The following is a 13,085-nucleotide window of genomic DNA, read 5'->3' as shown; positions in this document are numbered from 1 at the left end:
TCACAGATATTATATATATCAAAGGCCTATATATTTCACCAACAGGAGAGAAAAATAATCCTCACTTTTGTCACACACAGTACTACAATTAGCTGTAGGCAAATTAAAGCTGAATCAGCTTTAGAACTTGAGCTTAGAAGCGACAAGTACGTGCATGCAATGCAACGCACACTGTAAAATTGTAAAAACCTTGTGGCTGCATGCATGCAAGCATGCCAACATAAGGTCGTGTGCGGTGCCGGCGCCGGTCGCCGTAGGGTACTATTACAGCACACACGGGAGCCGAAGCTGGCGATGCCTAAAGGATCATTTGGGAAGGCTTTAAAACAGCTTCATCAGTGAAGCTAAAAAAACGGACTTCATATGTCTTCTGCCTTCTAGTTCATTTTAGTGTGAGCTTACAAAACGGTTTCACTCGATAATATCTCGATTTGCACAAAACAAACCCTAAAATTTTGGTTTCACCTGCTTCACCACTCCTCCATTTTCCTCACCGGGTTCCAAATTGAAACAGCTCCGTGCTACAGTGTTAAACTGAGTTGGAGCCGTCTGAACTGAAGCTTCACAAAACACGGCCTTATTAAAATTAAAATGTAATGCTTGGAGTAACAGTAAACGCCGGCAGGCAGAGGTAAGCCCTTGGTGCGCCGTGCAGGCGCGCACGTACATACGTACGTCCCCGGTGGGGTTCGGGCGGAGAGGGACCTGCATCTGCATGCTCTCGGCCGGATCCAAGGCCTTGGCTGCGAACGAGCGACCGCGAGCAGATGGCCGGTCGTCTCTGGCGTAGGGCACGGCGGCGATTGATGGATAGATGGCCCTGGAGGCGCTGGCCGTCTTTCTCATTCCCGATCTCGCTCTCGGCCCCCATGCATCCAATAATCCTCCAAGCAAGCAGGCAGGCACAGGCAGGGCCATGTGCCGGGCAACGGCAGCCACAGGTTGCTGCGTCCGGCCATGTGGCGCCCGCGTGCGCATGGGGCCCCCGGTTACCTGGCTGCCTCCGCGCGCGACCCCGGCTTCCAACTCAGCAAGGGCCCTGCAGCCTGCTCAGCTCGATCGCCGCAGGCCGGGAATCCGGCGGATCCCTAGTGCTTGGATAAGAATCCATCATCAGCTGCTGGCGTTAGTTGTACTGCCTGTCCTTCTTGATGATTCGGTCCGGTTTACTGCTTGTTGTTTAATAGTTTAGCCGCCGCACATCAAGCAGTACGGTTGTTTTTTTTTCTTTTTTAAAGGATAGTACGGTTGGTCTCTAATGTTCGTGCTTTACCAGTAGCTATCATGGGATTCATTTCCTCATAATATATATACTTGTATGTGAATAAGTGATCATCGTACACACGAGTATTTTTTTTTGAAAGGTATACACAAGTAATCTACCATTGTTATTGCCTGTTGTACGCATGAGTAATGCAAGTGGTTATGCAGATATTTTTATGACACAAATGATATATCTATAGCACACTCCCTCCATCCTAAAAAAATCATTATATGATTCAAAATTTATCCAAAACAAGTCATTTTACCCTATTTGATAGGTGCATGTGCATGCAACAACCAATTAGCACCAAATATGGCTAATAAATACTCGCTCCATCCTGAAATAATGTAAAACATTTTGGTTTGCCTTAAGTTTTGACTGTTTTGATTTTGACCAAGTTTATAGGAAAGATTAATAATATTTTAAATGTCAAACAAGAATAATTAGATCCATTATGAAATATATTTTTATAATTATATGTTAATATTTTTCTCTATAAATTTGGTCAAACTTAGACTATTTTGACTTAGAACAAAGCAAAATACCTTGTATTTTAGGACGGGCCTATTAATCTATCATAAATTTTCTAGAATGATTTATTTTTGAGACGGAGGGAGTATCCAGCAGGATATCTGCTGCTTCTGATCTATATCACCTCCTTCTATGTTGACGCGGATACAGTTACAAACCAAAGATAACTACTCACCCTACTCCAAATTATTAGTCGTTTTAGCTTTTCTAGATTTATAGACTTTGCTATGTACCTAGACATAATATATATACACATGTGGGAGTAGCTACAAGTACGTGTAGAATGGATTTTCCATATATATATATATATATAATAAAAATTATGAATCTATAAAAGGCAAAACAACTAATAATTTGGGACGGAGGGAGTAGTATATATGATGTAGACCACTTTCTCTAAGCAAGGTGAGTTAAGGTGAAAAATTTTAAGGTGGCGCGCACCTCTCGATGGAGATCGGTTTGAACTAAGGGTTCGTATCAATGTTGCAAATAGCCTGCTATAGCCCCCTACAGTTTTTAGAGACGGGCGCCGCAACCATATTGCAAATATTACCGCTAATGCCGCTAACTCCGCTATTTCTAAATTCAATGGCACAGTGCTGCTAACTCCGCTATTGATTATAAATCATATATGCACATATGATTTAAGAACTATAAATTATAAGTTATGATTCACCTCATGAGTTATGACTTATTTTTTATGTTCGTTGTATCCCCACTCATCATGCACAAGTACTTACGAAATATATGTTGAATTTTGTGATATTATTAATGTTTGAGTTTAAATTTTGATGATTTTTTTTGCATATCGCTAAAGGTCATAGCTTCCGCTGTGCTATAGCGTAGCTTTTCTGAGAGCATTCCGCTAAATTTTATAGCCCGCAATTTGCAACATTGATTCGTATAAGTAAGATATTTAATTTATGCATCTACGCTTGATCGATGACATGATTATTCGTCCTTTGAACGCCACAAATCACGGTTTCTGAAGCCAATATATACCATGATTTATAACTCATAGAGTTCCTCACCACTAACCAACAGATCTCTTGCAGTGACTATTAGGACGGACAACACAATCCAAATCATGATGAGCTGGCGGATCCCATAGCAGATGAGAGGTGCTTGTCAAATGGCAAAAAAAATAAAAAACGACCTGGGTTCTTTCTGTATTTCAAGGAATACTAGAGCATTATTCTTCCCTAGCCCCTCAACATGATATTGATACCATGTCAGTTATCAAAAAAAAAATGATGCCACGTACATACTATCAATGTTGCCAGTTCTATGGCACAAGCACAATAAAGGGATTCATAGGAGCAGCAGATCGAGTAGCCGGGACTGTCGTGTAACAATGCTCTTCTGAAGAAATGAGAATGGCCAGGGCGGGGGACGGTGCCAGTTGGGCCGGGTGTTTTCGTTGAAACAAATTTAGGGAGATGGAGGATCGGGCCTTTTCATTTTGGAAATGGACACGACCGTGATAGGGCCGGCCCAGTCTGGGTTGGGCCAGAAGCACGCGTCCTGAAGAATCGCGCTATCTGCTGGCCCAGCCCGACTTTGTCCTGTCCGTAGTTGTTACGTGTCGCGACAAGTTCATTGCTTCGCTACGGTTGATTCTGAGTTTCTGACGAGATGCAGCGGTGATTGCAACAGAAAAACGGTCCACTCCGCAAAGTCACAAAATCCTGAGTTTTTCTTTAATACAAGAAAACCCACACAAAGAAACGTGGCATGCAAACACACCCGTGTTTAACCAATACGCCAAATGGTGTGCGTTCGCACTTGCACAGGCTCTGATTTGGTTCCGAAAGCAACGAGCAACAGCAGGGCACCAAGTGGAAGGTAAAACCTCCCATGAAGATTTGAGTTTGGGGTCTCCCATCAATTGGTTTTTTGCCTGTTCTTTTGTGATCCTTTTGGTGACACCGCACCCCTCGTCACCATCTCTCATCACCGTATGCCAAAAGCTTTGCTACTTCCGTACTTCAAAAAAGTCTTTGCATGATAAGGCTGTCTCCAACGGTCCCCTCTAAACGGTTCTGTACCCTATATATCCTATATATAGAGAAAATTCCGTTCTCTATATGCTCCAGCAGCGTTCTCTAAATGGTCCTCTAAAATAAGAACCCTATAGGTTTTCTCTATATATAGAGAGAGATTCTCTCTCCTCTTCTCTATTTTTTCTTTACGTTTTAAACACTGAGTTAAATAAAAATAAAATATGTCCATAGTATTTGAGGTATGATAAATACGTACGTACAAAAATTTGGAATAAAATACGTTTCTAATATAGGGTTTAATGTATAGAGAACGAGATTTAGAGAATGTTGTTGGAGAGAAATGAGATATAGAGAAGAGAATCTCGTAGAGAAGTCTGCAAATGAAAAATGATAAGGTAGCTTTCTGGATGGAGTTGAGTCTGACAGGATTCAGAAACATAGCTTTCTGGGTGGAACCCAAGGCCTACACGTGCCATCGGAGCAGATTTTTGCCATTGTCAATTGGGAGTTTGGGACAAGAGACAAAATCATGCTAATAGCTCCAGCAGCCCCACATGATTTATATTAGAATCATTCCTCCACGGTCTGCTCCATCATTCTTTTTTTTCCCTTCTTCTTTCATGTCCCAAGATGGAAGAATCCACCATGGAGGGACCTTCGTGTTAAAGATAATGCAGGAGGCAAATATCCTACTCATTGATACCTTAGTTTTCTCTCGATAATGCAAGGGACAATATAGGATTCAGGCTCTCTGCCACACCAACCAAAACCACTGGTTCCAGGTTCCAACAGTGTCAGTGATAGCTTATCGAGTCAATATCATGTGTGAACATGCAGGCATGCAGGAAGGGCAGGGCCAGCCCTGGAGGGGACACAGTGGCATTATATTCCTCCATGAATGTCCCAGAACAGAAGTTCACGCAGCCACCCTATGCGACCGAACAGAAGTTCTTATATTCTGAACAATTATGAAATTAGCGTGCCTACAGGTATCCGCCTATGAGACGGATGCAAATAATCCATCAACCATCAGTCACTGATGAGTAGGCCCAAACTAACTGGAACTCCTTTCTTGAGAATCTCGCTCTGAAATCCAATGGCGAGATCGAGTTCCTAAACATTCTCTGCAGAACAGTTTCATAACCTAGCTAGCTTTATTTTGTAGTATGCAATTGTTGACAGGGAGGCTCCAATATAGCACTGGGCAAGGGTTGCGAGTACTTGGAAGAGTAGAAAATTTTCAGGCAAGCATCATGCATTCCGGCTTCTGCCTGGTTGTTGGATGTCACCGGCCCAGAGGCATCTAGCTCCTGTTGTCTGGCTTGCAAGCTGAAGTCATACTTGTGCGATGCGCATGGTCAGCTTAATATTTCTTTTTTGGAAAAGGAAGCAGAGTGTGATCAGTTCTTTTATTTTACCAACTAACGGCATCCATTTTCTTCAATCATTTGGCTCTTTTTGCAACAAGTGAGTAGCAGCCCTGCTTGCTAGCAGAAGGCCTTGGACAAAGGTGCTGTTCTTCCATGTGTCTCTCTACGGCTATACTTGCAAACCTACTCTAATTTTAATATCTCGTTGCGGAAGAAATTCTTAATTAAAGGAACTGGCATGCACATTAACTACTTTTCACACACACGCAAGGGCTGGCATGCATGTAAGAGGGTTGGCAGTTTGTTGAGAATATTTATACGAGAAATATTATTATCAGCTCGCCGCAAAGCTAAACATATAGAAAAGGGGAAAGAGTTTACAAGTCCTGAAGAAAATGCCTCTTATATACTGTAGTGTTTGTCGAACTCAAGGCACTAAACATGTGCCACCGGGACAGGTTTCGCAATTGTCAAAGAACAAAGACACGAAATGGCGCTAAAAGTTCCAAACCCCACATGATCTGCAGGGCTGACCATACCTCCACAACATGGTCCTTCCCTTTCATCCACTCCCAAGATTGGACTACGAGAGAAGGCCACAAAGCTGCCCTTAGATTGTTATAAAGCGAAGCCAAACTCCTCAATCTGGAACATGCTTTGCAGTACTAATTTAGCTGTATATCTTCTGATCAGGTCATGTACCGTACCATACCATGCATCTATCAAGCAAACAATTTTTTTAGACTAAGATCCAGCAAACAATGTTACTTAAAATATGTCACAGAGAACAGACAAAGATAATGCAGGAAATTTCAGAGTTTGTGCGTGCTCTCTGCCGCACCAAACCAAAAGCGTTGGTTTGCCAACAGTTCCAACAGCAGGATTAGTATACTACTAATACGTCTCGGCAGGTTCCAAAGCATGAACGTGCCTGCATGCAAAGCACGGAGAGACAGCCCTCCTGGAAGCGTAGCTGCGTACGCACCGGCGTTTTCTCTTCTCCTTGAACACGAAACCACGGTTGGTGGGGGCACAGTTCATGGCTGCCCCTCCTTGCCATGCTCGGCACTACTAGCTGTGTGTGAAGCGTCAATTAAACTTGACTGAAGGTAGTATAAATTTCCTGTGAGATGTGCATGTAACATGTGGTGATGTGCGTGATTTTTGACTGATGCCCGTCCCCATTTCTCTCTTCCATTTGGCTTTCTTGCAACAGGTGCAGTACGTGTAGTAGCAGCCTTTCGCCCTTGCAAGCAGAAGACCACACGCTGGGATGCTTGTCTTCCATGTGTCCCTTTATGGCTCCATTTCCAAACCTGTTACGACGTCCTTTAATGTTAATATTTTATTCTTGAAGAAATGTTAAAAGAATTCGCTTGCACGTCACCAGGTCCCCAAGAGCGAACATGGAATTGGATATCAGTTCACGCTAGAATTGGTTGTAAATAATTTAGCAGCAACGCTTAGCATGATGCAGCACAAAGTAATCCAACTTCTGATTCGTCTACATTTATGATCGCCTCTATTAGAACTTCGGTTCAATTATGCTCATCATGCAGGATTTTGCCATTTTATTTATATCAAATCTGCAGTTTTTGTGAATTGTTCAGACTGATGCATAAGTGTGGTTTCCGAACAGACTACTGACTGCAAGTCTACCAAGTGTAACCTTTCAAATTCATCTTTTCAAAAAAAAACTTTCAAATTCTATCACATTTGATCCCGAACATTTCCCAACGTACGTCTATTTCTTTTCTATATCAAATAGTATGCATTTTGAAAAAAAAAATGATTCCCTTGACCGAGTCCACCAATACACACGTCCCTACTGATAATTTTGGACCATGCATCAAGTAATAAGTAATAACTCACACTAAATGCAAGCTTCCCAACTTCCCTACCAAGTACTACATTACATACTATTATGTACCGTCCAAACAAACAACAAACTCGCACTAAATGTTGGACAGATTTTGACTGCACCTGTCGGTCGAAGAAAAACACCGACGGCTTGCGGTCTGGAGCAACAAGCGAGCAGCAGTCATCTACAGCAGAATTAGCTTGTTCAGAGGAAAAAAGAGCTTATTTCGTGGATTCTAGGCATGCTTGTTTTGTGTATGAAGCGAACAAGCAGTTATCTACAGTAGAATTAACAAAGCTTTGTTGTGAAAAGATTGGGTTGGTCAAGTACGCTAGTTAGCTAGTGCTATGGTTTCTCGTTCAAGATCTTAGCAACAAGCCAAATGTTAACCGAGTACGCTTGGGTGAAGCTAGAAAAATTTGCATGGGGGGTCTAATGGTAATAGATAAGTTATGAGAAATTTGACAATGTTGATGGTGGTGGTGAACTAAAGAGACCCTAATTATATATAGGAATAATGATTATGGCTATGCTGTAGTGTAGTGATGCCAGCAAGACAGGCGGAGATAGACATTGGAGAGAAGGGACGCTTGTTGTAGATAACTACGAACCTATCTATAGAGATGGTGGCGATGATGAGCAAAAGTAAAAGAGATGTTAGAGGCACATGAGAATCAAAAAACAATGAGTATGAGAACTTTTGTAAAATCATTTTTTAGATTGAGGAAAATTTTTGACCTTGAACATTTAACCGTGCTTACTATAAAATGCACCTCATCTTCTTCAAAGACATCCTCTCTATCTCTTTCTATCTCTTTAGACAGTTGGGATCAACATCTCGCCCAATATATCCCTCTAAAAATTACCTGCAAATAAGAGTTTAGAACGGTTTTTTAGAACACCACATCATTTCTACTCATCCAAATCAACTTTTATAAAATCATAGGAGATTATGAACAAACCAGCATCGATTAAACTTGCCCTCACCATCATTGCCAATGCGACCAAGTTCAGTAAATTATCATCAGAGCCGGAGGAGTAAACTACACTCCGCAGGGTCTGAGATCACGGGTCTCGCGCACAGCCGGTCGGTGGTCTCCATGATGTCCTTTGACTGATTCCTCGGACGCCTAGGGCCCACACACTTCGTTTTCTTTTCACTCCCCCGACTACATGCCTACACTTTTCTCAGCAAAAAAGCCACACTCCAGAAAAAAAAAGTGCTAAAAAGACCCCCCCCAAGAGGCCAAAAATGCATGCCCCACATCCGCGAACTTCTTTCAGCCACTGACAAGCGGGCCGGATTGCTCCGGACACATTGGGGCCCGCAGGCAGGGAAACCCCCTCTGTCTGCGGCCGTGTCGCGGCTCCGCCGTGCGTGCGTGCTCCTCTCATTGGCAGGTGGGCCCATACCCCGAAGAGCACGCGCACGCTCTCCTCCCTCCTCGGCTTGCTCTGCTATGTATCGGTGGGTTATTTAACACAGTGGCCTAAGCAGCGGCATGTGCTAGCCAGAGGCAGAGGTCACAGTCTCCTCTCCTCTTTCCCTCCCTCGCTCTCTACTACTCGACGCCATCGCCATGGCCGTCTTCCTCTGTTTCTTCCTGGTGCTCGTCGTCGCCTCCTGCTCCGCCGCCGGCGACGAGAGGTGCGTGCGGCAGGGGAAGGCCGCATACGCGCCCTCGCTGTCCCCGCTCCCGCAAGGTAGGTGTGCCTACAGATCGACGGCGGCCGGCCGATTTCTTCAAGCCACGAGAGTAGATTTCAGCCCTCTTCCTTTTCCGCCACGGTTCTAAGCGGTTCTTGGTCGGTTGATGACCAGCAGGCAGCGGAGTCTGCGGGTACGGCGCCATGGCCGCGGAGATCAATGGGGGCTTCCTCGCCGCCGGGGGACCCAAGCAGCACCGCGGAGGGCTCGGCTGCGGGAGGTGTTTCCAGGTATTACAAAGTCGATTCAACTTTCAACCAGATCAATTGGGATTCTTCATTTGTAATTTTACATTTCTTTTTCCTTCTTTCTTTTTTTGTTTATTGTGTCCTTATTTTGATTCGGTTGGCAAGGCGCCCCTTTCTTGAGTCTTCTTCACTGGCCCTATAAGATTCCTTAGGACCTTGGATTTCTGGTTGTGGATTTTGTTTCTAAATTTTGTGTAAGGTGTGCTGCTGTACTCCATGTTGATGCTTTTGGGATTGGACTTTCTCGTTTTCTTGGCGTCTTCAGAGTTCAGAGCCAGCAAGCAAAGCAACCTGCAAATTATGGGGGAATCTGTGTGCCTTTTGTTTTCAGTTAGTTGGCTCCACTCAATCAAGAGATCAATTTTGGAACTTTCTGTTCACCTTCCTGCCAAATGTAGTCCTGGAAAACCAAGAGTTTCTAGTTTGTACTTTGTAGGTAACTTACGTACCAAATGTATATGCTCTGCTCAGTGGTTTTCTACTTTGGATTTATTTGCTAACATTTTCTTTGGCTTTTCCGAAGAATCAACTGTTCTGCTGAATATGCCATCCAGCCTATTGGATTTTTGTTCAGTTATTTTCAGCTTCATTTGTTCTTACTTTCTTTTTCTACTTTTCGATTTGGTAATAGGTGAGATGCAGAGACGCAAAGCTGTGCAGCAGCCGGGGAGTGCGGGTCGTGCTCACCGACTTCCACAGGAGCAACCGTACCGACTTCCTGCTCGGAGGGCCAGCTTTCGCGGGCCTGGCCAAGCCCGGGATGGCCCACGAGTTGAAGAGGCTGGATACTCTCTCCGTAGAGTACAAGAGGTAAACAGCTGGAGTATTTTGTACTATAAAATAATCTGCAAATGAAGAACTAGCAATAATTCAATCTTCGTTCAGTATTGCAAATTCCCAAAATATATGGCATGGGTGTAAGCAACTGTACATTTCAGAACTGTGAAGTTCGTGATCGAACTTTAAGAATTGTTAGGGGTTAATAACTCTCTCCAAATAATTCATCAGTTATGTGAATTGGAAACTGAGGCTTACAGTTAATTGCAAAAAATAAGTTATGCCTCATATAGTCATATTTAGGTTTACTGATATTTACAGCCATCAGTGATCTGACATGAGTTGATACAAGGGTCAGCACAATTTTCCACTAGGCTAGATGGAATGTAGCACAAGTTCGTTAAAGAGAGGTTCATGAAATGCCTTTCAGGGAAAGGACATACAGTGCTCTGAATTTTTGTTTTTCAAAGAGTCTAGCTCGAGAGAGCTGCATTCAAACAATCTGAATGTCTCATGGATCTCTTGCTGGCTTGCAGAATTCCCTGCGACTACAAGGACAAGAACCTGTCCATACTCGTGGAGGAAGAGAGCAAGCGTCCAAGCAACCTGGTCGTCAAGTTCCTCTACCAGGGCGGCCAAACCGACATCCTGGCGGTAGACGTGGCTGCGGTGGGATCGTCGGAGTGGCGGTTCATGACGCGGGTCCGCGGGCCGGTGTGGCGCACGGACCGCGTCCCCGCCGGCCCGCTGCAGTTCCGGGCCGTGGTCACGGGCGGGTACGACGGCAAGTGGGTGTGGGCCGAGCGGGAGGTGCTCCCGGCGGACTGGCGGCCGGGGCAGGTCTACGACACCGGCGTCCGGATCGCCGACGTGGCCAGGGACGGCTGCCAGGCGGCGCCGCCGCCGCGCTGGACTGGAAGTAAGGACGGCCAGCTGGTGGGTAGACAGATGCACCATAGTACAGACTAATTAACACCGGTCGTCACTCGCTCGCCACATGGCGAGAGATCGAGCGAGGGGACAGCAATGGCGCTGCTGGTGTTACGAGCGCCCCGGCTGGCTATCGGGAGGAAGAAGAAAGAAGATGCCTAGCTGTGATCTGAATGATCTATTTGGTTTTGGTCTCTGCTCTTGCAGTATGTACATTGAACCATGCCTGCGCTCTGCAGCCGCGTGTGTGTGCGAGAGGAGATGTATCATCGTCAAGGTCTGATCTCTGATGGCTAGCTTGGTAGATGCAAACAAATGTGGCTAGCTGCCTAGCAGCTACCCCGCTGCTGAATGCTAATGGTTAGAATAATGAGCACAGTACAGCACTGCAGTGGCCGTGATTTCCTTCCTTCCTAGAACTTGGCCTGGATTCTGGCGCCGTTCAAAGTTCACATGCGCACCTACCCTAGCTGTTTTGGTAGCAAGTGACCAAGTGAGTAGGGCCCTGTTTAGTTCGTGGTGCGTAAAGGCAAAAAAAAAATTTTTAAAAGGAATCTTACCAATTTAAGTACTAAATAAAGTCTATTTACGAAACTTTTTCAAATCGCGAGACGAATCTAATGATGCTAATTAATCCATGATTAAGCAATAATTAGCGGAGGGTTACTATAGCATCACTGTTGCAAATCGTGGATTAAGTAGGCTCATTAGATTCGTCTCGCGATTTACAGCCCATCCATGCAAAAAGTTTTATAAATAGACTTCATTTAGTACTTCAAATTAGTAAGATTTCTTTAAAAATTTTGCGTTTAAAAATTTTGCGTTTACGGGGTGAGAACTAAACAGCGCCTGGCATTTGTGAGACTGGGATCATCCATCATCCCTTGTTCTGCTGTTCATCGAAGCCAGTGTAGGGCCACATGATGGCTAACTTACTCCCTTTGCGAAATGCAGTAGGAGAAACAAAATGGGTCCGTGCTACTATACACCGTGTTCGTCCTTGCTACAAGGAATGAGTTCCCAGCGACGGACCAAACAACACTTCCATGCTTCTTCTTCTTCTTTTTTTGCATTGATTCATTATCAAACCAAACACCCTACTTCTGCATATAATAAAAACGCCTACCCTACATACAAATTGAAACGTGTTAAAATTTGTTGCGAATTTGGTACCAATATTTGACAGGGTCTCGATGAGCTCTGGAGTGTGGAGCATGGCAGTGGGTTGCTTTCACAGGAGTGACAAACCGGCCGGAGGATGACAAAATGGCTCCGGAGTCCGACTCCACACCGGCCTCACGGGGCAAGCTCGAACGACGTCGACGTGCCGTTCTTTTGTCGTGGAAACCGACCTCCAGCTTTGGCAGGGAACTAGGTAGCTGGTTGCAGCCTGAGAAGCTTGACGAAATGATCCCCAACATCTCGATCGATCTCACGGCGGCCGTGGGATTGGTATTTACTTATATGCATATATCGTCTCGTACCTAAACTAGAGGCTAGCTAGCTAGGGTTCTGGCTTAGTGCCCGAAGCCCCGAACCCACACGTCAGTACTGCATCCCTCCATGACCGTCTACTGGCAGCACAGCGAAAGAAATCGGTGCCGTGGTCTAAGCGGGGAAGAGGGTGAATTAGTCAATTTTAAAATCTTATATAGCTCAATCTTACATGGAAATATAAACTAGAATATATATGGTTCAACTAGTGTGAAACTGTCAGCCTAAAGTAGTTTTGCAAACTATAGCTAATCCTAGCAAGATACTGCACTAAGAAAGTAGAGACATGCGAGTTGAAAGAATAATGCGGAAACGTAAATTGCAAGAGTAATGTGGAAACGTAAAGGAGGGGATGAGAAAAAATAAATTCTTGACATGAGGATGTATCCCGTGGTATCGGTAGGCACAAAGCCACCCCTAGTACACGTTGTTGAAGCACCTACTAAGAGTATTGCTTTCCGGTCACCAAATCTCTTCCGAGACTCCTCTTGACTTGCAACAAAGGCTCAGCCACTAAGGCTCACGCCAAGTTTCCCGGTCACCTTGATGCCACCTTCACCTACGCAGATTTCCACGAAGAAGGGGTTTCCTCACCCCCTGCACAAAGCCATCATCGACGCTCCACACCAAGCCGGAGGGTCAAAGATTTGCTGACGACCCACGAAGACTTCGAGGGGTCGGCACACCAAGATTACAGCTGAGGTTCACTCAAGAACCAACAGAAATTATCTACACCTTGCTCTCTCACTCTCTCTAGAGCTATCCTAGCACTGTTACCACAAAAGCCTGTGCTAAAGCCTAAAGATTTGATCAATAAGCTTATGGATGGTTTGGAGAACTTCTTTAGAATACAGGTGCTTCACGTGAACTCCAGTAGCCTCAAATGACCCGGGTGAGGT

The 13,085-nt window shown here is 44.7% G+C and overlaps 1 protein-coding gene across 2 annotated transcripts; it reads left to right on the top strand.

Annotated features, from left to right (window-relative positions):
• Positions 1 to 8,538: 8,538 nt before the first annotated feature.
• On the top strand, positions 8,539 to 11,139 carry LOC112881574 (expansin-like A3). Of its 2 annotated transcripts, none has more exons than XM_025946333.1 (4): positions 8,539 to 8,733; positions 8,855 to 8,967; positions 9,617 to 9,795; positions 10,299 to 11,139. In XM_025946333.1, exons 1-4 carry the CDS (start codon positions 8,610 to 8,612, stop codon positions 10,729 to 10,731), a joined length of 849 nt encoding a protein of 282 aa, XP_025802118.1. In that variant the 5' UTR covers positions 8,539 to 8,609; the 3' UTR covers positions 10,732 to 11,139. The 2 variants fall into 2 exon arrangements, with proteins under 2 accessions (XP_025802118.1, XP_025802117.1); XM_025946332.1 differs by having other exon boundaries at positions 8,852 to 8,967.
• Positions 11,140 to 13,085: the final 1,946 nt, after the last annotated feature.

The sequence above is a fragment of the Panicum hallii genome, chromosome 2 (genome assembly GCF_002211085.1).
Source record: "Panicum hallii strain FIL2 chromosome 2, PHallii_v3.1, whole genome shotgun sequence".
Lineage (NCBI taxonomy): Eukaryota > Viridiplantae > Streptophyta > Magnoliopsida > Poales > Poaceae > Panicum > Panicum hallii.
This window is presented reverse-complemented; position numbering and strand designations above follow the sequence as displayed.